Genomic DNA, 25,646 nt, shown 5'->3' with positions numbered 1-25,646 from the left:
AGGCAGTGGTGGGCGGAAGCCGAGCAGCTTGCAAGCAACGTGACATCACCCACAATCTGGGGCTCAACTGATGTTTGCTCCAATTCAGTGGTAAAGATTGGGTTTCCCAGGGTAAAGTGGTGGGACAAGCGGAAATCTGGATGAGCCCCAAGCTCAAAAAACAAGGAGAAGAGTATATATAATCATTATCATAAATGTCAATCTGCCTACTTGTAGAAGTGGTACATTAAAAACTGTACGACTATCGGAAAGCTGTTTCTTATGTACACTATTATTAACCAGCACATAAAATGTGCAGAAAACAACTATGGGTAGTGTTCAGCTTAGTTTTGCTCTAAGTGAACCCACTTAAAGTAATGAACATGACTAAGTTTGAGGGCCTTCTCGGTAGTGGCACCTGCCCTGTGGAACGCCCTCCCAGCAGATATCAAGGCAATAAACAACTATTTTACTTTTAAAAGACAACTGAAGGTGGCCCTGTTTAGGGAGGTTTTTAATGTCTGACGCTGTATTGTTTTTAATATTCGGTTGGAAGATAAATAATTCATACCTAAAAATGTGCCATGTTGATCACACCATATGTGACTACACATTTGAAAAAATACCTTCAATTTTTTAAAAAATGTAATTAATATTAGACATATGCTGCATTTTAGTTTCAATAATACTTAGACCACCACTCGCCCACTCCCAGCAAATGTACATACTAAAAAATTTGGTAGTTTGTTTTTTAGTTCTCTCTATAAATAATATAAAATAAAATAACTCTTTACATTGGCACAGCTTAGGACATATAGATGTAAATATGGACAGCCTTCTTTTAAAAATAAAATAACCTCTTGGAAGCAATAGCTTCTCTCCTCCCCCTCAATTTAGCATGTGCACGCACACGCACTCACACACAAAATACTTCTAAGATTTTGAGAAGAAGCAACAATACATCAAATAACTCTATTGATAATGATTTATTATTTATTCACCAGCAATAGTATAAACGTGCTGAAGCCAAGTCAGCATCCCAATGGCAAGTTCTTCCCCGCTCTACAGACAGGCTGCAAGGCTTGGGATGTGTTGGTATCTAAATCCCCACTATCATTCACAGCCACCACATATTCTATTGCCTTTTCATGCAAACTACAGGCAATAATCATGTGTTCAATCCACATTATGATGGCCATATTAAATTTTATTGCATTCACTTTGAGACTATGTTAGTAATGCATGCAGAAATGGGTTTTCAAGGTCTACCAGTAAAAGCAGTGGGGTGGGGTAGCAAAACCTAATAATAGTTTTCTAGCCTTTTAATCAACAGCTTGATTTAAGGGCTCAGATTATGAAACAGCTTTCCCTATGAAGTGTGGCTGACCCCTTCCCTCACTATTTTTCACACATTATTGAAAAACTTTTAATACCAGACAGCTTTTATTTTTTGAAGGCGGCAATGTTTTTATGCATCTTCAACTGCTGACCCAGGGTTTTTTTTGTTTTTGTTTTGCAGTTAATGTTATATGTGTTAAAGACTCCCCTGAGTTTTACACTAGAAGGGTGAGATATGCATATTTTAACTAATAAGAGCCAACTGAAAAATTAGAAGCCCCATGAGGAAACTGCCCCAAATCTCCTTTGCATGGTAGAGCTCCTTATGGCGGATTTAACATATGAAAGCTGCTTTAAATATGTTTTAACATAAACACATGGAAGTGTTCCCCATATTAGAAACTGTGCAGAAAGTCTCTCCATGCCAACCCAGTGATGGCAGCTTTCAGGTGTTCACCAGACTACAGGAAGTGATACCATTTCCCCAGCATCTACAGAAGTCCAGTGAATCAGTGGTGGTTGGATAATGCCTTTGCAATTTATATTAAATGTGAATTGTGGCCAAGGACATATTAAAATAAGTTTGCAGTTAAATTTCAACTATGCTAGCCCCAACTTTACACCCATTATGCAACATTCAAAGACTACGGATCAAAGCTGTTAAATGTAGTATAATACTTCACACTAATGAATTGCTTTGTGTACGTCTCCAATAAGATGACATCAAGATGCTTTCACTTAGATATCTTACAAGCAACAATGGGATTTTTCAGTGCCTCTGAGAACATCTACACTTTTGAAATGCCACACAAAGGAATGCATCGAACAAAAGAAAAAATGGTAATTATACTTTAAATTATTATGCTACAACTAAAATGCCTTGCATAACATCCTCATTATAGACAAGGGTTAACAGCAGAATAGGGGCAAAACTCTCTCTACAGTGGTACTAGTTGCATTTAGTTAAGACCATTGCAAAAAGTTTGTAGACACAGTCCTATCATTGAATTACAATCACTGGATGAGGACAGGACTCCAAATAAACTCGTTGCACCAGCAGGATGCAGAGATACACTATCATAACTGATTTATGCCAAGGAAAATGATTAAAATCCTATATTCAATGAAAGATCGGTCCCACTCCAAACACTGGTGTAATGCTCCACATTATAAAAGTTGTGTTTCACCACTGAAGTCAGTAGGAGTCCAAGATTACTGCCCCTGTCATAATGGGAGGTGGCATTCAGACCAGCTTTCATAACAAGCTAGTAGTAATACATAAGATCCAGAAGAATCAGTGCTCAGAATGAAGTAGTCAACTGGACATCTAGAAAGGAAGCTAGACTGTAGAAGAAGAGTTTGGATTTGATATCCCGTTTTATCACTACCCGAAGGAGTCTCAAAGCGGCTAACATTCTCCTTTCCCTTCCTCCCCCACAACAAACACTCTGTGAGGTGAGTGGGGCTGAGAGACTTCAAAGAAGTGTGACTGGCCCAAGGTCACCCAGCAGCTGAATGTGGAGGAGCAGGGACGCGAACCCAGTTCACCAGATTACGATTCCATCGCTCTTAACCACTACACCACACTGGCTCTCGACTGTAAACATGAAGGCAATGGTCTAAGGCTTATTAGGCAGATTAAGAGGTGCTGCTGTTGCGAAGGATGCCTGGCCCTTAAAACTATGGCTAAGCGATCAGAAGGAATAAACATGAAACTTTTAAAAATCCTTGCTTCTGAAAAGATTTGGACTCTTCTAACAGGAGCAACTTGCAGCAAGAAGTAAAGGAACAGAAACAAAACAAATGATGTCTTGTGCCTTTAACAGCTATGTGTCTGGCACAAGTTAAACAAGCCAAGCCTTTTCTAGTATGGAAATACAATTATGGGAAAGTTTCACCAGTTGACATTCTGTCAAATATCTGATAACTTGTGTGCAACGTATAACTTATTTTGGGACTCCCCACATTCTGAATGCTGGGGGGGGGAAGCTAAAGTTGATTTTTTTTATAAAATAAAAAGTTCATTTTGATAAACTTGAATCGAACTGCCTCCTTTTTAATTTCCAAGCACTGTAAAGAACACACACCTGATATATCCAGTGCTGTACACACACACACTACCCGCTAAAGCATCCAAAAGCATAAGCAACAGCTCCAATCTCCTGGGATAATGCTGGTGTGATAAGCCAGCCAACAGCATGAACTGAGGAGGGGCAGGAGAGCAGAACAAGGTCAGAGATGAAAATAACAAGCAACTACTGAGAACTTGGGGCAGTGTGGCAGAACGGGATGATGGAGAAGAGCAAAACTAAGTTTGTAGGTGAGATGAGGTGAAACTGGGGACTGCATGGCTCTCAGCTCATTCTCTTAACCATCACTATGTACACTAGCTTTTGAATAAACTTTTAAATAATTGAATCACTTCATTTATTCATTGGGGGGAGTCCAAACAGCTTGCTTAAAAAATGCTGTGGCTCAGCAGAAGTTTTTAAAACCTCTTGAAGTTACACCCAATTATTAGTCTGCATTTTCTGGGATGAACATTCATACAGCCATAAATATTAATAACTGAACTTTCTTAAAGCTTGTCTTCAGCTGTTCCATCATATTATCAGCAAACAACATGGTATGTTTTAATATAACTTAGCCATCTGAATAAAAGACTAAACACCTTTTGGGGATTTGACAGATCATTTACTAAAATACAATGAGCCCTCAACTTATGGAACCCAGTTGTCACAAAATTGTGAGCAAGCTTTAAAGTAATAATGGCTGTTTCTTGCATGACGAATCTAATACTGTCAAAATCATATTTGCCTATTTTTTTCTTGAATTATCAAAGAAGCTAAAGTTAGGAAAACAATTATCTCTACATAGATGAGCTGTCAGAAACAAACTGAAGGAATTCTATAATTTTACTTGTACTATCAGGTTCGATAGTTCAGTGCAGTAACCCCAGATGCTCTGCAAATAGAGCAAACCAGATACCACTACAGTCTTCTAGCACAACCCTTTGATACTTGAAAATTCACAACCCCCACGTATGCAGAGATATAATTTGATGAGTGTTTCTGCAAGTACCTGAGACCAGTCGATTTCAAAGGATGCACACATTTCGTCAACTGGAGCCTCTCTGGAGGCTGCTAGTGAATCTTAGTTTGCATATATTATTAGCATAATACATTTGTTTTTCTGCAATATATTGACAGGGCGTGTTGATGAGCAACATGAAACTTCAGGGAGGTTTTTCCATTCAAGAATGGTGCTTGCATTCCAGTCTTCTCTTCCCTGCTATGCTTTCTGATGCCTTTAAGGGGCAAAAAGGCAGCTCTTCTGTCATTCCACTGTCCTGGGATACTTCATTAATTTTGGGTTGCTGTACCTACACAGCTTCTTGCCTTGTTATCCTTCAGTCATGCAGCTTGCAGAGGGGTTGGGCACAGATCCTTGAGGGCTAGGATGGAAGCATTATTATTCTCACAAGGCCACGACCTTCTTCTGCAGATTGGAACATTAGCTACCTTCTCTGACATAAATGTGATGCTTGGCACAAGGGGGAAAATTAAATTCTATCTGTCCCCTCAGTGACAGCAATTTCTAATTTATTCTGCCTTCACAAAATAGAGAACATATACAGAATTATAATCAACCTTTTTTTAAAACCAAAGAGTAAAAACACATTTTGAGTTTTGAAATTTGGAGCTCTTCCATATTTTGCTTCTCACTGTGACTTTAGCTTCAAGTTGGAAGCGAAAGAAAGCGGCAGCTGAGGGAACTGGACCTGGAAAATCTAAGAAACTTTCAACCTAATTGCTATAACACAAAGTGAGGAAGTTTGGGGAAGTCCATTCACACAAAAGGGTTCACCAGGAAAATAATCATTACTATTTTCAATACTTAGTCCTGTTTCATGACAAGTAATGCAGTGCAAGTAGATAAATAGGTACCGCTCTGGCTGGAAGGTAAACAGCGTTTCCGTGCGCTGCTCTGGTTCACCAGAAGCGGCTTAGTCATGCTGGCCACATGAGCCGGAAGCTGTACGCTGGCTCCCTCGGCCAATAAAGCAAGATGAGCACTGCAACCCCAGAGTTGGACACGACTGGACCTAATGGTCAGGGGTCCCTTTACCTTTACCTTTAATGCAGACTTATCCCAACCCCACTTCCTGATCATTAGTAATTCTTATCAAGTCCTGCTAAGTGTTCCAATGCAACCTATCCTGCGTGCAGAGTACCCAGTATGCTGATCATAAGATTATAAAAAAACTTGTAAAGTATTTTACAAAATAAGTACATGTTGCGTGTTGAGGTCCCCAGGTCCACCCCAATAACTCACACATCACACAGAATTTTTGTTTAAGGTTTTTGGCATAATTTTGGCCACAACTTTATTAAAATACAAATTTGTGAGTGGTTGCTTAGGCATTGGTTGCGACTATCTGCCCCCACCATGGGGGACAGACTGACATTCCGCACGATGCCAAAGTAAGAATGGGGGAATACACTTGGGGGTTACGCGGAGCAGGGAACCTGCCCTCACCCCAAATGCAACCAGGCATTGGTTGCGACTATCTGCCCCCACCATGGGGGACAAACTGACATTCCGCACGATGCGAAAGTCAGAATGGGGGAATACACTTGTGGGTTACGCGGAGCAGGGAACCTGCCCTCACCCCAAATGCAAACAGGAGCTCATTGCTATGGCCCGAGCCCCCTTGACAGAGTGGACAAGCAATAGTTAGCCCCCAATTCCTTTAACGGAATCCCTTGCAGCAGCAGCATTAGAGGGACAGGCACAGCCAATCCATGCCCCTCAACCAACCAAACCATAAACCAATGCCTAACCGCAATCTTACAAGTCGTGACGATTTGCTACGCAGTAGGCAAAAACCAAATGGCCCCAGCCAATCAGCCAGATGGACAAACGACCCCATGACAGGCATAGCAAGGTCAAAGCGAACAACCCTATTCTAGGGAGGGAGGGACGGGCAATCCGCTGCACGGTCGAAAAGAGGAAGCCCTAGCCTCGTGCAAGGAGTTTTAGCATTTCTGGCTGTCAATCAATAAATGGAAACATTAATTTCTTCCCAACAACAAGGGAAACCCCAATCGCATCAGTTAGCCCGCCCCCAACTTTGGAATGTCCTGGCGGCCCCCACCACAACATGAAGGAGAACACGCTTTCCCGTAACTGATGCCTCATATTCTAGAGAAGGAAAATATGGATTCGGTATGCTTCAGAAAGGCCACAGCTGATAACACCATTATAAGAACTGTGAATAACTAATGATGATGGAATGTAGAGAAGCAGTTAAATACACGTGGGAGGGGGAACTAAGAGTTGATACTGAACTGCAAGGAAACTAAATATGTAACTAAATTGTAACACACAAAAAAGGGCTGCAAAATTCAGAATGATGCAACGTACGTTAAATAACTAAGCTTTGATTTGAACATAATTCCAAAAAGTACAGATCAGTACAATTCATACGGGAATTGGCAAATAATGTATTCCTCAAGCATCTCTATATGACAATATAGATTCTTCACACAGAATGCAGCGAATTAAATCATTTATCCATTTGCTAAATGAATTTACCTGGTTTTCAATTGATACCTTTGTCACTTAGTATGTGCCACACTGCCCATTACAAAGGTTCATATGTTTGGAATGAATTTTGCTGAGACAAACCATCTTTTTAATTTACTTGTTGCTTTTGTTATTGCTGAAATGTACCGGATTGAGTGTGGAGTGTTTTTTTTGGAGGGGAGGTACATTTAGCTGGAATGTGGACATTAGATATAAATGTTAGTTGCATAATCTTTAACTCAGGAGTATATCCACCAGTATTAATTGTGTTAGCTAAATAGAAACTGGAGATTGAGATACAGGATTAATCTGAATATCAGTTGTTGGGGTTGAGGGCAAAACAGCACACCCAGTTGCCAACTCTGGTAATATAGTTTAAAAGAAAATGTTTTCTGATCCAACAGGGATCTACTTCTATGCTTCTTCAAACTTGGCCAGACAGGTCCAGATATTACAAAGCTTGTTTGTTGCTACGGGTCAGGAGTTTCTTTAAGTTGTGTCCTGTAGCCTAGTTTGGGGCCTGCACAGCTGCCTGAAGCCTTATTATCATTGTTTTGGAGCTCTTCTCCAAAGTAGATTCTCCAAGAGGTGAAGCTAAACTTGGTTGCCATCTCTTAGCCACTATAATACAGTCACTTCTATTTCTGGAAAAGAGATATCAATCAAAGCAAGTATGTTGTGTTTGAGCTAGGGGTATGCAAAATATTTGGATAGATCCAGAACCAAAGCAGGACAGCTTAAAACAGATTATGGGCTTGTTTGAATCAAAGCAGGATGCCCAAAACACCCTGAACCAAAGCAGGGACCATCAAAGCACCTCAAACCATAAAAGAGTTGAATTTTTTTATTTTAAAAGATGCTGCAATTTGTCTGCAAAAACTGAAACATTTCCTTCTAAGATTGCTATATAACCACAGTGAGGAGAGGTGTGGAGGAAATCTCTTTTGTATAGGACCGGTCTAGCTTCTAATGATAAATATTTATTTTATCAGGGGTCTCCAATCACACACTTTTGGGGAAGTGATGCTAAAGTAATCACCTTGTTCTTGTCTGTTCTATTCTCTCCTCTCTGCTTGCTCTATACAAGTGGTGTTTGCTTGGGAAAAGCTGGATATTCAAGTTCTTTTATCTTTGTGTCACTACTCCTATCCACTCAGCATTTACTTCCTGTGAATTCTTATGCCAACTGAGTAGAACACAAGGCTGAAGTTTCTGCCTAAGAAATAATAAAGGTATAGATGGCTCTTTTGGGGGAAGGGAAGATAAAATTTTACATGTGTCCAAAACAAAAACCCTGAACAAGTTTGTCTCTGATTTGGAAAACTTTATCCACTCAGAAGGAAATTTCATTCATTTCTGTTGAAAAGAAAAAAGCTAGCATTTTTTAGTTTTCATTTTTCTGAATCAAAATTTGAACCTCAAGCTGAACCAGACAGCCTTTAAACTGCTTCAGTTCAAATAATTATTTTTTCAAAGGATCTCAAACTTTATAGTAGATCCACACACCTAATTTGAACTGTGTTGCTTCTTTATATATTTTTGTGAGCAGCAAGGAATAAGGCGATAGTTCTGAACAACTGAAAGATATAATGTGCTCTTCTTTCAACCACTTCTAAATGCTATTTGATGTTCTTACTCATTGTCTTGTTTTACGAAGTATTTGTCAGATATGTGCAATTAAGACCACCTACTCACTCCAACAAGCCTTATGTGATTTTGAAAGAGAATTGTGTCTGCATTCTTATCTATTCCACTCTGCTTTGCCTACACATAAATAAGTATCTAGACATCAACCTGTTGTAATTATATCTTTTCAACTTTTACAAATCTTAAAGAGTTAAGGGAAAGAAAACATTTCTATTTTGGACTGAAGAGAAAGCTATTTGTTTTTCAGTGTGCCTGAAAACATCCCATTACAGTAGTAGCAAAATGGATATCCTTTTGTAACCCGAACAAGAGACTTCAAGAGCTCACAAGCTAAGGTTTGGTTGAAACATCAAAACCAGAAGGTGACACTAGTAGGTAGGTGGCATAAAATATCAGACAATATTTAGAATTCACAACCACATTAAGATATGAAAAGGTAAGCAGACAGGGAAGTAGCTGGGGTAGCCAACCCTGCCCTATATCATGGTTAACCCATGGGCCAGAGCAACCAGTATGCTGACAGAAGTGGTCTCCACACCCTAGCAGCTTTATCTGCCAATGTGAATGTAAAGTGCTCTGCCTGATCTTTAGAAAGTTATCTTTAAAGAGAAGACTTGAGGTAGAATTCAACGTAGCACTAAGTGAACCTTCCATCAGCTCAATACTTTAGGCTTCCACAATGGAATGTTCTTCCTTGTACACCATCTAAGGGTTCAAGGGTTCTCCTAACCTTCTGGATTTGGGAAGGGCACAAAAGACGCAGGCAGGGAGAGGAGCACAAGTGGAAATTCTTCTGCTGACAGGATGTGGTAGCTAAATATCGCCACCAGTGCTTTATCTCCTTGTCTTTGTCATATTTGATGTGCCCCACATGTTTCGTAAGCAATAGTATAAAGAGATACTGGAAGTGATAAAACATACAATGTATAAAAGAAATAATTTTAACCGAAAACTACCTGTTGGCAACCATGGATCTGATGAGGGCTTTACCAATGTGTTCACTTGATCCCAGTTAAGGTCATCATCATCAGACTGACTATATCCACATGATGCAAAAGGTTCATCGAATGAACAGCCACCTGTTAAAAAGAAAAGAAATAAAATAACTTGAATGCATTCTTTGACTCTTGCATTTTCATTTAAATTCCCTGCTTGCAAATCTGTTACTACCTTGAACATCACAATTGAACAAGTTCCCCCCAATGAACCCAGCATAAACTTGTTTCCAAAATATCATTAATTTTCATTACAAATAAGTCAGTGGTTGCTAGCATCAGATATGAACGATATCAGCATATCATATGCCTTTGCTTTTATAAGGCAGCTTATTATCCTGGAATTGTTAAAACTCATTTCTACCATATGGACAGGCCCATTCCAGTAACCAGAGTAGGAATTTATGGGTGTATGAGCCACACATCCACGGTGAGGGATTGGGGGTAGGAGGGAACTTGGGATCTGGCAGAAAAGGATTATTTTCTTATTATGATGGAGATGTGCTTGACACATATGTGTCAATGTCTGCCGTCTATGCACTGCAATCATGTCGTTTGTCAGAAGGACCTATAATCAACATCAGAAACTAAGTTCACACTCAGGGTTGAGTTTATTTGCTGCTTTTAGTATGGTACCAATGCACTATAATACTCCACCTATAGCCATGAGTTGAAATATGCTAGTTCAAATACTCAAGCAAGTTCAACAACTGGTTTGTGTAACCCTGAGGCGAAATTAGTTTACACATTTTCTACAATGAATCACACTTTCTTTTTCTGCTTAAATGTAGATGGAACATCCAATGACTTGCTAGCATATAAAGTCACCCTACCCGTATGCAACTCCCAATAACTGGTTTTGTCTCCAGTTTCTATCTTGTTATTCTATAAATTTAATCTAGAACTTCGGTTCAAAAATTCTTTGGTTCACAATAACTGGTTTACAATACCAGCAAGTGTTAATTAATAAATTATAAGAATAACATTTTCACAAATTATAGTGTTGATGTGATCAGAAAAGGTTTCCCAACCATGCTAGTGTTTGGTTTAACTGGTATACTGCACTCTTCAGGAAGGCTACCCCCACTTGTCAGGCTTCAAAAAAACAAACACTTTCCCCAAGCCTAAGTCCTGGTGGAGGTGGATAGTGTATGCATACATGTCAAGAGGTGTGTGTGGTGGATGCATGTTTGTGATGTGTGTGCTACGCACAACAGTTTCCCCAGTTTGCAAGTATGCCAATTGGCCAAAGAAGGTTGGTAGTTTCACTGCTATATACTGCTTTATGCTAAAAAATAATGAAATGGGAATAAAATACTACTAAGAGCTATAGCTAAGAAAAGGAACAGGAATGGCTAGTTGAACTATACTCGCACATTAATACTCTTAATGTGAGATATAAGAAACGACTCATCTGGGAAGCAAACATTAATCATTAATTTTTTCAACATTCATCCAAACACTTTCCTCTTCACTTAAATACCACCATCTGTTTTCCTTTATAATAAACCTCACAAACATATTGCATATGCCCCGGTGGAAGACAGATAGGTCATTTTCACACAGTTATAAATTGTGTTGTAAGGAAGAGTCTTGTTCATTTTCTTTGAATGTTTCAAGGGAAATTAGCAGTTCTGGACACTGCATCTTTCTTGAACACTTTTGACTGTACCCACCTCAATTAAAAATCACACTGTAATAGTAAGGTCATTAAAGAACTCATGGTTCTTACTCAATATTTTACCATGACAACAAAACATAATTTGTCTCAGATAGGAAGAATGAGATAAATTTTGAAATCAAGGAAATCTCCTCAACAGCTTATAGTTTGCTATTATTTTGTGTCTGGGAATTTTAGAATATGAAAGAAAAGCTAGTTCCATAAAACTAAAAATATGTATTTTTTAATGGATGGATCAGTGAAATTATATCCCTTGTGCTAAACCACAGAAAATATATCAAGAATGAACTCTGGAAAAATCCTATGGTTGCCATTTCTAGGAAATATAAGTACCACTTATTTCATTATTTATCTGTAACAACCTGGTGCTAACTATGCCGGCTTTGATGTGCACACACTGTGTGTAGAAGGGCAAGAGCACAGTTCTGTTACGTCCTGTGGAAGCCTCCATACAAGGGGGTTATAGCTACAAGAGGAAACATTATACCCCAACATAATACAACAATATATGACTACATAATTCAGATAGGGTAACAGTAAATCAAGCAAAGGATAGTGCATTGGAGAACAGCAGCAACCAGTCTATTCACCCTCCCTTTGGTTCTCCCACTTCCTTATGCCACTCCCATATGCTACATTTAATTAAGGGTTGTGATAAAACTGAACACTGATAAACAAGGAAAGCAACTGAAATCAGGTGCAAAATTGCTCAGGTTGAGAGAGCGAGAGCAGGTGTGTCATGCCATTTTTAAAGATGGCAACACAACCTTTCTAAAAAGATGTTACGCCTTTAATCACCCTCCTGTGTCCAGTGAGACACTCAGACACTGCTGTATCCCAGATATTTCTCCCCACATGTTCAGGGGCATTTTAGACTGGTTCTTCCATTGTTGAGCTTTCATCAATCGTACTGCAGTCAGTAAGAAGTCTATTAGTTCTCTGTGGTGCAAGGTGGAGCCCAAGCCTATATCTAAAGATAGTAGGACTAAGGAAGGATTTTGAGAAATAGGTTGGATTGTAAATGTGGATATAATGGAAAATACTCTATTCCAACTGTTTCTCACATGGGGGCATTCAGGTTGTTCTATTTTAATAAATGTAACCACCATTCCATTTCTCATCTCATGAATTTTCTTTGTGGGTACATGAGTACGGTCAACCGAACAGGTCTTCTTACACGACCATCACCCCAGATCCTCACCAGGTGCTGAAAATATGGGAAGGAGCAATACTACTGGCCACACCTATGTTATTCAGGTATGTAAGCAGTATAGCAGCACATTGAAGTATGCCAGTGCAATATCTTAAGCGCATGTCTGATATAATGGATTCATGCCCCTTATTGATTGAATGATGGCTCAAGTGGTTTGAAAGAGCTGGGATTTAAGAAAGTTTCTTATAACTGTATTAAGTTTACAGTGAGGCATAAAAATCCTTAATTTTTCACATAACTTTTCACAATTATGATTGGAGGAAGAGGCACAGCATTCAAACTAGTACCATTGAAGGATTTTAAGTGTCACATCCATGTCAAACAAACTAATCTCCAAACAACATACCATTATATATAAAACACAGAAAACAAAAACAAAATAAAGGCATAATTGAGCATAATAAAATCAGAACATAACAGAGCGCATCAAGAATACATGCAGACAAAGAACATACTCATATTGAATGGTTTCAGTTTGTAAAAGAAAGGAACTGTGATCAAAGCCTCACACTTCTGCCAGATTTGACACCCAAAGTAGAAATAGAGAGGAAACTGCATTACTATAAAGGAAATGAATATCAAAGCAGTCTATGTGGAGCCAATTTTTTTTCCGTCCAAAAGAATGAAAGCTATGTAAAATATTAATAAGCTCAGGTACATGCTTCAATTAAGAAGTTGAGCTACACCTCTAAAACACCAGCTGGAAAACTTTAAAGTAAACTCTATCATTTGCAAGATTCGGATCTAATACATAGATGACAGAATGATCTAACATATGCTTTGGAATTGCCCCAAATTACAAAAAATCTGGACTGCTGCCAAAACAGTATACATTATTACATCAAAGCCAAGGCATTGGAGTAGTCTCCCCACACACATACACACCAACAGACACCACCACACTAAACATACATAATAAAACACACACAAACAATTCTTTATACTTATACTAAAGCCATTATCAGGTGTTGTAACACAGACCCCTCTGAGACCCTTATGTAAGGTTTATTTAGATAAATAAAACGAATACCATTCCATTGACATAGGGTGCATGAGCATGTGAGCCAAGGCGCACAGAACTCTTTTCTCATGCTAAACTATTATAGCCAAACTTAGCCAAACTGAGCAATATGCATGTGAATTATTATACATTCATACTGCCTGATTGTCTTAATCTTTCCCCTAGCTTTATTGAAAAAGCATGATTTCACATCCTTGAACAGGACTTAGATGAGATACATATATTTGCAATAAGCAATGTATTATTCCCAATCCCTATGTTTGCTAGGGAATATAAAGCTATTAAAATAGTTTCCATCTGAGCATTGTAGGTTAAAATATCCATGTTTAACTATTCATTACAAAACTGAGTAAAATTACCAGTTAATGCAAGCAGCTCCCAAAAGATGATATAAAGAAATTTTTAAAAGAGTCATCTATTAAAAGAGTTCATTATCTCATATTCCCTAGCTATTCTATAAATTGGGATTTACTATCATTATCTGTCTTAAGATATTTAAAGCGAAAATTTAAATTTTACTTATTTTGCAGGTCCAAAAAGCTAAGTCTACAAAATTCTCCTATATTTTTAGGTTGCATGAATATCTGTGGACCAACTTATAAGGATGATTTTGCCTCATTCATATATTCCCCCCTGAATTCTAACATTTAAAAGCAGCAAGTACTTAAAACTTTTCAAGCTATCAATATGAAGCTATATTTCATATTCAGTATAAAATCGTTAGAGAATCACACAATGATAGATATGTAGAGTTGGAAGGGACCATGAGGTTCATCTAGGCTAACTCCCTGCAATACAGTGGTACCTCTGGTTACGAACTTAATTCGTTCTGGAGATCCATTCTTAAGCTGAAACCGTTCTTATCCTGAGGCGTGCTTTCGCTAATGGCGTTTCCTGCTGCGTGCGCCTCTGGCATGCAATTTCCGTTCGCATCCCGGGGCAAAGTTTGCAACCAGGAGCAGCTACTTCTGGGTTAGCGGAGCTTGTAACCTGAAGCATTCATAACCAGAGATACCGCTGTATAGGAATCTCAACTATCCATAATAGATACTCATCCAACCTCTACTTTAAAACCTCCAAGGAATAAGAGTCCACCACCTCCCAAGGAAGTTCATTCCATTGTCGAAAAGCTCTTAACATCAGGAAGTTTTTCCTGAAATTTAGTCAGAATCTCCTTTCTTGTAACTTGAAGGCATTGGTTCAGGTTCCACCCTCCATAGCATAAGGGTAGTTTAAAGCTTGCCCCATCTTCCATGTGACAGACCTTTAGATATTTAAAATGGCTATCATATCTCTACCCTACTACCTCAATTGTTCCTCATAAGCCTGACTTCTAGACCCTCAATACCTTCATCCAAGTAATTTATACAGGCCCGACAGAACCCTGTGGCATCTCACTTGTCCCCTTTCCCCAGTATGTTAAAGAACTATTAGTGAGTTCTCTTTGGGTTCTGTTGGTCAACCAGCTACAAATCCACCTGAGTCTAGCCCTCATTTTACCAGCTTGTCAGCAAGAATATCATGGAAGACTTTGTCTTTTTGAGTATTTCTGACCATGGCTCTCTCCTAGCAGTTCCTCCAGCTTTTTGAAATCAGCATTCAAGTCCAGAGTGTGGGTCCGATTGCATGCTTTCCCTTGTCTGTGTATAATGAAACCCAAGAAGACATGATTGTTTCCTCTCAAGGTTTCCAGTATTTCCCCTTTGTCAATCAGTTCCTCCCTGTTGGTGAGGACCCCCTTGTTTCTTCATCCATCTTCTGAGAGATGAAAATGTCAGTGAAAAAATTGGTGAATTTGTTGGCCCTTACATTCATGGCAGAGTTTTAGTTCCAACAGATATCAAGGTAGTTGAAGTCTCCTGTGATTACTAAATCTTTCCTTTTGGAATCTTTAATCTGCTCTAAGAAGGCATCATCCAAGTCTTGAGTCCGGCCTGGAGGGCTATAGACCACCCACAGTAAGGTCGCTGTTGTTTCCCTTGCCTACAATCTTTACCCATATACACTCGATCTGTCTTTTATTTTCCAGCTCATGGATCTCTTCACAAGTGTGCACATCCTTTACAAATAATGCTACTACTCCTCCCTTCCTATTTGGTCTATTCCGTTTGAACAGGTTACACCCTCAATTGCTACATTCCAGTCATGAGTCTCATCCCACCATGTTTCAGTAATGCCTATTAGATCATATTTGCCATCCTGTATTAAGAGCTCATATTCTTCTTGCTTGTTCCTCATACTCTGCATATAGTATAGAGACAAATGAAACCACAAGTCATTCCCTCCAGCTGCTTCCTTTTTGTACTTTTCCCACCCTTTAGCAGGTTTTTGGAGCACCACCTCAGTCTCCTGTGCATCATTGAAGCTAGTATCCAGAATACCAGGTGCTCTCTGTCATCTGTAATATTGTCTCTTTCCACCTCAATATATAGTTTAAAGGTCTCCTGATCAGATTCATGTGACTCTTAGCAAACACATTCTTGCCATCTCTTGCCAAAAGCCCTTCCTCAAGGAAGTGGAGACTAGTCCAAGAAGCCAAATATTTCCTGACAACATCACCTGCACAGCAAGTGATTTATTTCCTTTCTCTCCCCCCCCCCTTCTTATGGGACACAACCTTCAACATGGAGTGATTAAAAACCACCTGTGCCCCAAGGCCGTTCAGCTTCCTGCACAGTCTCATAGTCCCTTGCTATATGTTGAAAGCTGTGTTTAGCGGTATCATTTCTATCTATAAGGAAGGTATTGTGGTCAGTGAGCTTTATAAGACTTCACAAATTCTTTGCCACATCTTGAATTGTTGCACCTGGAAGTCAGCACACTTCCCAGGAAATCTTCTTACTTTCGCACATTGCTGACTCTGTCCCTACCATCACCACACATCTCTTCTCCCTCTGGAGCGGCAGGAATCGTTCTGTACACCATACCTTCCAGAGTCACCTTGTTGTATTATGAGATCTGCAACTGCTGTCCTTGCTCTTCTGGCCCAGAATTGGTACCCAATATGAGGGCATGGAATCCAGTAACACAGCATGGTTCCTGTGCATCACATTCCTCCAGCAGTTCGTCTCCTGCAATGGGCAATCCTCCACTCTAGGAGCACACCACCTTCATCCCTGTTCCAGGACAGTCCACTCTGTTATGTTGAAAAAATCCTCATCTTGCCCAGTAGCTCAAAGTGTGGATAGGTGGAACTCAAGTTGCTGTACTTTCACTGCCAGAAAGGCAACCAACTTGCACTTGCTGCAGTTGTAGTTTTGCGTGTTCTCAGGCAGTAAGACAAACATGGCACAGGTACTGCAAATCACTGCAACAGCTCCCTTGCCACCCATATCTCTTGGTCCTACACACACCATGAGACAGCACTCTGGGATGCCCCCTCAAAATGCCCTCGCTAATGTTCCTGTTTACAAGTCCTGGCCGTGAGCTCCCAGAGGCTGCAATCAGAAGGCAGAAAGAATTGAGCATTCCTCACTCCACATCCCATATAAACAAAACAAATCAAGGTATTGCATCCTGTAATCTACACCTTTCCATAAGGAATCCAGCTGTATTTCTCTTCATCTGCACTTCAGCTTTTGAAAGAGGTATCGTCTCCCTTTATACTCCTCAAGCAAAAAACTATTAAGTGTACTTGAAGCTCAGTCGAGCTCCCTGGTGCAGCTCATTTTTAATGAGCATCTTGTCTTCATGTTCCCCAGAAGACAAGATCCGCAAAGCAATCTCAGACAATTTGAAAATGAGGTCTGCTACTTCCCCAAACCGTTGTCTTTTTGAGCCTGAAAACTTCCTGTTTAAGCCATATGGGAATGGTGGACGATTTTAGTCAAACCTGATTTCACTCTCTTTTTTTTATCACAAGCTCCTGCTTAGAAGCCCCACTGTGGCTTGGAAGTGCATGCAGTCTGCTTTATGCTTTGAACTTTAGAAAGGATTTAAACAGTCAATCTCAATATCATTATAATTCCAAGTGCATTACCTTCATATTGGTTGTGAGAAAATAAAAATAAAAAGTTTGAAGCTGATTTCATGGGTAATCCTTTCAATTTACTTGATGAGTTTTGCAGCTGCAAGTGCATGCTCTTAAATAATAGCATTTAAAGCAGCAGTAGAAATCCTGTGTATTTAAAACACTTTCCTTGTATTAAGTAAAGAACAAAAGCAGTATTAAGTTTTCTTGGCCTGAAAGGATTGCAGTTAGACAAAAAGAAACATTTCTGCAATAATTACCAACCATTTCTTAAACCATTTCTTACACCAGCACCAGTATTTTTAGTAATGCACCTTTAACCAGTGGTTACTTTGGCCTCCAGGATCAAGTTCTGTGTTCTACTATCATAGCTTTAAATGGTTGTCAAAGTGATTCAGTTAGAATTCACACAGATTAACCAAACACAGGATTGCTGTCATAGGGAGCAATTCACCAAGCTAATACAGAAAACACATTGCAATGGTGATGGTTGAATCTACAGTACAGGGATACAGTAAGTATTCCTAATTTGCAGAATGTTATCTTAATCCTTGTGTATTTTTACTGGTAGCTACTATGTCTATTTTGTGAAGTGCTATACGCACTTGGGTAATAAGACACATATTACATATATTTTCTGTTATGATCTCTCCTAACCTCTGCCAAAAAAAACCCCTCAATTTGGGGAAGAAATTCATATACTGAATGAAATAAAATCAATGGTGTGTTGACTACATATATTTACTCCTATACTTTCTTTACCCATTTTGCTGAAAGCAATTTTAAGCGTTTGTTTTCTCATTTTTTTTTGCTTGAAAAGTTTCTGTTTCTAAGCATAAAAGTCAACTTCCTTCCACCGCTCAAGGCTACCATAGTTTGATTCCAATCTGCTCATGTATGACCCAGTGCTAACAATAGAATTCATTATTCAACTTATATCCTTTTTGTAACAGCTGTTGGTAGAGTACTTTGTCTGTAGCAGAAAAACCTTCAGAAATCTGTGCTTCTGCTGCACACCAGACTGATCAACATAACTGAAATCACCCAAAACTCCCAGTAGCCACTTTATCACATGATTCTTTGCATCCAAAAGTGTCATCTCATCTAGCTGGTAGCCATGTCAAACTCAAATGTCCAAATCTCTGTTTTAAAATGTACAGTTGTACTTCTACTTACGTATCCCTCTGGATACAGAATCTTTGGGTTATGGCCACAGAAAACGGTAGGGTATACTTACGGGTTTCATCGCTTGCGCATGGGCAGAAGCACGCCTCTATTTACGTTATTTTCAGGGTGCGAACGGACCCCTGGAACAAATTAAGTTTGTATCTGGAGGGTCCACTGTAGTTTGTTTTCTGTAGTTCATTTCTAAGCATCATCTCTGATAATCAGAAACAATTTTACTTTGTGCTTCACATCTTTTTTTTTTCCTTCCTGAGAAAAATTAAAGAGCTGATTTATGTAAAGGTGAATTATTTCTGCACCCTTAACATATGGAGCTTTAAGAAATGAAATGCTGAAGGCAAAATGTGTATGTAAGCATTTAATATGCACGTTTTAAAATATCATCAATAGGGCAACAAGCAGGATCAAGACTGATGAGCATGGCAAGGGAGCATGGCAATGAGTCGCCAGGGGGAGCAAGGTCCCCCAAGGCTTGGTGGAATCTATCAGGGTCCATCAGCCTCTGTGGGCAAGCCCAAATCGGCTCGCCACCTAAGCAGGGTGGGGGTGGAAAGTCAATCCTGGCTTTCAGAGCGTAGTGATCAGACCATGGTACCTTCATCGAAGGAGACATGATCACATCTATACCTACGCCAAAGATCAAATCCAGCGTGTGGCCTGCTTGATGTATGGGGCCCGAAACAAACTGGGAGAGCCCTAGTGTCGCCATGGAAGACACCAGGTCCAGAGCCTGTGAGGAGGGAGTGGCATCAGCATGGATGTTGAAGTCTCCCAATACCAATAGGTTAGGGAACTCCAAGGCCCAGCCAGCCACCGCCTCCAATAGGCCTGACAGGGTGGCTGCTGGTGCGCTAGGTGGCCGGTACACCAGCCAGACAGCCAAGCTCTCCTCGGAGCCTCACACTAGGCCAACACATTCAATGCCGGGGATCGATGGCGATGGTAGTTTGTACACCTCTGACATAGTTTATATCAAGTACCCCTGCCCATGAGGCAGACTGAAGCAGCCACTTCTGGTGGCAGAATCCCACAGGGCGGCGCCCCTGTGAGCACCCTTCCCTGCTGCCACCACTGCCCCCCCACCCCAAAGCCTTGCTTACCAGAGTTGCATGGCAGTGGCTTCTGGCAAGATCTTGTGAGATCTTGCAAAACTCTCGCAAGATATCACTGGAAGCCACTGCTGCACGACCCCAGCAAGCAAGACTTCGCCATAGGGAGCATGAACAGCACCTTCTTGTTTAGCCTCAGGCAACAAAATGTGATGGCCTACCCCTGATTCCAGTTAACAGAACAAAGTGCAACCGCTGTGTCCACTTGGACAAGACCAGCAGCGAACGTCTTTGCCACTTTGTAGATAAGAAGCCTGATGAAAATGAGCCTTAAAGCAATTCCCATTAGCTCTTTGTTTGATACCACCTGCCTAAAGACTGGGCTCAAAATTCCAAAGTGGAAAGTAAGAGTTATGTGACTGAAGCATTTTTTAAAACAAATATTAAAGCTGCTTTCCTTGACATTAAAGGGGAGAGGGCTAAACATAAAAAAAATGTTCTTCCTAGTCCAAGGCAAAACTTTTTTTGTATACATAATGTTTCATTAAACTGAGCAAACACTCCCTCTCCACCAAAAAAATAAGACATCCTCAACTTTTATATACTCTGTTCTGACCAAAAAAATGATGACTAGGCAGAAATCAGGAAGCAGATTAACAAAACATGGCGTGCTTTGTACTAGTCTTTATTGCTATTCTGATAAAAGTTCTTAAATACAATTTAATTCACTCTAGAGTGTAGTTAAATAGTCTTGATTGATGGTACCTTCTCTTAGTCTTTTTCATTTGTTAAATTATGACAGATGACTTATGTACATTACAGAATTTCAATGAAGTTCCCCCCTTACTTTAATTAAAAGTATCCCATCCACAGTTGTTCATAATCTATCTCTCCCAGAACAATGTGACAGTCAGCAATGATGATAAATAAGGGGAAGGCCAAAACATTACAGAGTCAGTCCCTTGATGATGTGAGGAGCAACTGGCATGTGAATATAGAGCAACTATCTCAGCAAATTTGCAGCAGTGCTGGCTCCAAACACTTCAGCATGCAGTTGGTCTATAGATTTCATCATCACTGATTCTGCTGAATTAAAAAGAAGTCTCCCTATAAACATGTGTCATCATCATCCCCTGTCATAGTAATCTTGAATGCTGCCCAGTTTGAAAGAGAAATGGAGTTGTCTAAAAGAAAGTAGTGGATCCTACATATTCAGGAAAGTCCTGGGTATGAAAAAGTATGTAGGAGAACCATGAGCTTCCAGATCCTATGGAATGTTGTTCACAGCTGAGCCTACAGATATAAGAAACAAGAGTAGCTCACACACTACAGAAGAAATCCTGGATTTATCTATTGTTTTCTATGGGCATCTTTGTCTTTTGTTTCATGACTGATGGTACCTCTGTTAACCAATGACAGGAAAGAGAGAGTCCTGGATTTCTTTATTCTCTGTTGTTTTCTCTTCAGCTTCAGAGGATGAGGGGAAATGAACTAAAGAACCAGAAGTCAGGAAGACAGTGTGAGTCTGTCAGTTAGGCCTGTGGTTGACAGGGTGAAAGAGGTAGGCAACCCAGGAAAGCCTGAAGTCTTGACAGCCAAATGCTTAAGGCCAGCAAGCTCAGCCACAAGCAAGGTGGTGTAGGGAAGCACACAATGGCTCCACCCTCCGTGCATGCCAGCATCTGCATGCACTACACTGACTGAATGCATTTGAAGGAGACCTCTAAAAATATCCAGGTGAATATGCTTCAAAACCTATGTGTGATGAGGAATTTTGATAAGGGAGGGTTCCGCACATTAATTTGGATGTTTCACTCCAGAATTTGAACTCAATGGATTCCTCAGGCATCCCTACTAGCAAGATAAATGGGACCCTTTTATAGACCAGTATCACAGAATGCAGAAGACTGACAGTGGGTGTAAATCAAATAAAACAAGAAGCATTCACCCTTGAACCACTCGTGAGTGCCAACTACTTTTAGCTATTGCCCTTCTTCACTGCCCAAATTCCACCATCCACAGCTCTTCTAGGGCAAAATAGGTCCATGCATGGAAGTACCCTCGGCAGATGAGTCTGGACATAGCATCTGTTTTTCATTATGGCACAAGGCCAGGGGGCCCTTGTATGCAAGCAAGCAGATTAGCGAGCTGCAGGCTATAAACCAAAGGAGCTACATTCAGTAATGAGCTGAGTGGTGGAATGAAGAAAGTGATCTTTGAAATTACTCTTTCCCCTTCCTTCTTGCTATTCATACCTGCTTTGGTATGAAGAATTGAGACTTTTTAAAGGTCATTCTTAATTGCATTTCTAAAATGAATTTTAGATGTAGTTGCTGGTATTAAACATGGAATGAGTGTATGACCAATTAATTTTCTTTTCTTTACTGGAGAGAATATGGGTTATCTGCTGCACTTTTATTTTGTGAAGTGTATAGAGAGGTCTAGAACTTGAATATGATTTTTTTCTTGAAGGGGTATCAGGGAGACTTGTCCATATTTACAGGCCACTGCAACTGTACAAACCACATTATTTATTTTTATTTAAAGGTATTTTGAAGCTCCTTAATTAAATAATAATAATAATAATAATAATAAATAAATAAATAAATGTGTCTCTTTTTCAGTTCACAAGAACCCTGCACTGGAATTCTCAGGATAGCCAATGCAATTCCATGAGTGACATTTAGCATTCTAAGTGTTGATCAGGCAGTTCAAAAAGGCACAAACATTTTTTTTAAAAGGTTTTCAAAAAGCAAGGTATAAAACCTCACAAACATCTACTGAAATGCAATGATTAATATAGCACAAAAGTAGATTTTTAAAAACCAAAATATGTAGCAGTTTTGTGCTTCAGTTTAGGATTTCTGAATTGTTTTTTAAAAATGTAACATGTATGCCCTGTTATTTATAACATTTTCTTTCAAATATATATAGCCCAATACTTTGTTACAAAGTCTCATATGCTTAAGTAGGCCTAATAGGCCTAATTGTAAAACATTTTGCTTTTGCTCACAAAGTAGACTCTTCTGGGTACAATTAAAAAAAAACCTGATCTAAAGTAACAACATCTGATATGCACAGTTGGCTCTGAATCGGTCCCTTTAACAACGCCATTCAAAATAAATTCCTCTTGTTTCACATACTTCCCTTCCAAAAGGAGCATTTACATTCAGAAAATGAGAGCACACTGTGTACCATTATAAATACCTGTGAATTAAAATTATGTGCCTCAAAATTATGTCTGTCAGATTCTACAGCATCAAAACGGGCAAGTTATTCTAAGATGACATAGTAATTATACTGTGTGGAACTAGCATTACTATAGCTGAAGTTGAAAAGCACTATTCCAAACTGCTTATGGCATGCTCCAATATTTCAATGCAGGATTCCAGGGACATAACAAGGCATATAGCTGTGATATACTTGGGACTGCGTTAGCTTACTCATTCTCACCCAGCTTCCCACTAAATCACTAAAAATAAATCAATTAGTAATTCAACAAGTAAACTGTAGAGGTGCAACCCAAAATAAAGTATGAGAAGATAATGTTAGGAAGTAACACAGAGTGCACTGAATAATTCTATGCCACTGAAGTCCCTACAATGGCCACTTACCATCTTGCCAGTGAGCTGCGCTTGCAGCACGATGTGGCACCTCCTCACGCAGAGCCATTTTAGAATGTTTCCCTGTCCCCTCCGGCCGCCGCAGAGGCTCACAGGTTCCCACCAAACCTGTCCTTCAAGTGAGCCAATCCACGGTGGCCCTGGAGAGGGGGCAGGGGACAGCCATCGACTTAGCGCAGCCAAGCCCTCAGCACAGCGTTCAGTTGGCTGGGAGCGTCACCCCCCCTTCATCAATAGTTGATTACTGCTCTAACCATTTCTTTTCAGCTAGCTGGGCTTTGCTGTGGTCTTTTGACAGTTGCCATATTCAGGGCCAGGAAGGAAATTTTCCTGCTCTGCAGGTTTCATCTTCCCCATAGCGCTAGTCACAGCTTTGGTGGTTTAGCCCTTGGGCAGAATCCTATAGTCTTTCATCTAATTGGGGTGTGTTGAAGTGCTGACCCACCCACCCACCCCATTCCCTGCGACGGCATTAACAGGGTACCCCATAAAAGGGGTCTGGAGGGAAGTCTCTATACAAAGAACCAACTGTGTATGGCTAGTAGGCCATAGAGCTTCCCTCAGCATTTGAGGGTCTTCCACATAAACCTGCGATTTGCAGCGGATCCATACCTGGATAGACCCTGTCATGCCTCAGTTCCCCCAGGAGGGGAGCTGAGAGGGATACACACCCAGTGCTTATGCAAAAGCTTCCTACATCTGAAATCAATATAGCTGTGGCCATTTAAATCCCAGACAGTTGTTGTGTCCATTCATTTTATCACTCAGCAGTTGGGCTGCTAGTTCCTGCCCAGTCAATACACAGCACTGTCAGTAACAAGCATTAAAATGCTCACTGCCTGCTTTTTCATAGCATCCATCTCCCTAAAATTATTTCCATTAATTTTAATAGCAATTCAAGTGAGGTTGCAAACTTCAGTACTAAAATTGACGGTATGCTGCCCGTAGATTACTTAAAAGCCTTAGCTTGCTTCATTTTTTTATTATTAAAAAAAAAAGAAAGCTACAGAAAAAAAGAGAAGCTACTTCCATTCATTGTTATTGTACTTCAGCATCATAAACATTTCCCTTGGGCCATTTTTATAACATCAAAATTTCAGCATTCATACACTACAATATCAAGAACACTTGCTACAGTTGCTCTGAGAAAATTCACAGTAAATGAAGCAATCACCGGCTTCTCCGGTAACCTTTTTGCCCCATGATTACAAAACTTATGTATTACTCCCAATAAACCCCTTCAGTTTATAAAACCTCAGCTTCATGATATGTGAAAGCAAATGTTGTCATGTAATAAAATAAAATACTTGGTGGCAGTTTATTATTTTTGTTGGTTATTATGTTGTGCATTTTTATATTGTAAACTGCACTTTGATCTTCAAATGGAGGGTGGTATTGAAGTTTAATAAATAAAGTAATAATAAATAATGTCCCAGCAGTAGCCAATAAACAGAAAGGTATAGTTTGCACGGTATATGTATACTGTGTACTGGTTGCTGATATACATTGACAAAATATGCATATCTCACATCATTTACAATTGTGCAAGTGAATAAGCATGTTATAAATCTCATCGCTATCATTTTGGGTGAAGACAGAGGCAAAGCAGGTGTTGAGCCTTGTCTCTATCACACAATGTCATTTCCCCATTTTTTCCATGAAAGCAACCTTACAACTTGCTTGTTCTTCCTCTTGGTTTGAACACAGCCAAATAAACTTAATTTTTATAATTATTATTTTTCACATTTAGAGGTCATATATTTATACATTTTTAATTTTGCACATCAATCTTAAAAATATTGGCATGATCCATCCAGCAAAATGTTTTCTCGCTTTACACTTTTCTTTTTATTGTACATTTATGATTATTAGTGCTTATGACATTGTCAGGGTCATCAATATTATTTGTACCTGAAAAGATTTTGTGGAGGTCTTACAGCTTTATTTCCTCTCAGGCCATATCCTGTAACTTCCTGCTGAAATCCTGCAACCCTTAATACCACATATGTTCAGGGAGGGGGGGTATTGTGTAAAGAATATGTTGCAGAATACAACTGCAATGGGGGGCCTGAAGTAAAAGCTTGCAATCTCCTCCTTGAGGAAATGTTGGAAAAGACGAAGGGGGTAGGCACATGGGCCTGCAGCTCTTGTACATTAATGCTAAACCACAGTAAGATCACAAAATCAAATTATACACGAACATTGCTTTATTTTTGGAATATTAATGTGGAGGCAGGACAACAACAAAATAATTCAAGAACAGAGTTTGAGATTTTTTTAAAAAAATACCTAATTATATGATGGCCTCAGGGTGTATCATAATTAAAGTTAAATGAATTTTCTCATTTTCCCATGA

The 25,646-nt window shown here is 39.6% G+C and overlaps 1 protein-coding gene across 11 annotated transcripts in view; it reads right to left on the bottom strand.

The window, feature by feature from the left end:
• PTPRM (protein tyrosine phosphatase receptor type M) overlaps positions 1-25,646 on the bottom strand; it is a 401,111-nt gene that overhangs the window by 279,579 nt on the left and 95,886 nt on the right. For all 11 annotated transcript variants that reach the window (XM_081917995.1, XM_081917993.1, XM_081917991.1 and 8 more), the window contains exon 2: positions 9,510-9,632. In XM_081917995.1, coding sequence (XP_081774121.1) covers positions 9,510-9,632 — 123 coding nt within the window. The remainder of the gene's footprint in view (positions 1-9,509; positions 9,633-25,646) is intronic.

The sequence above is a fragment of the Podarcis melisellensis genome (assembly GCF_964234715.1).
Source record: "Podarcis melisellensis genome assembly, chromosome: 7".
Lineage (NCBI taxonomy): Eukaryota > Metazoa > Chordata > Lepidosauria > Squamata > Lacertidae > Podarcis > Podarcis melisellensis.
This window is presented reverse-complemented; position numbering and strand designations above follow the sequence as displayed.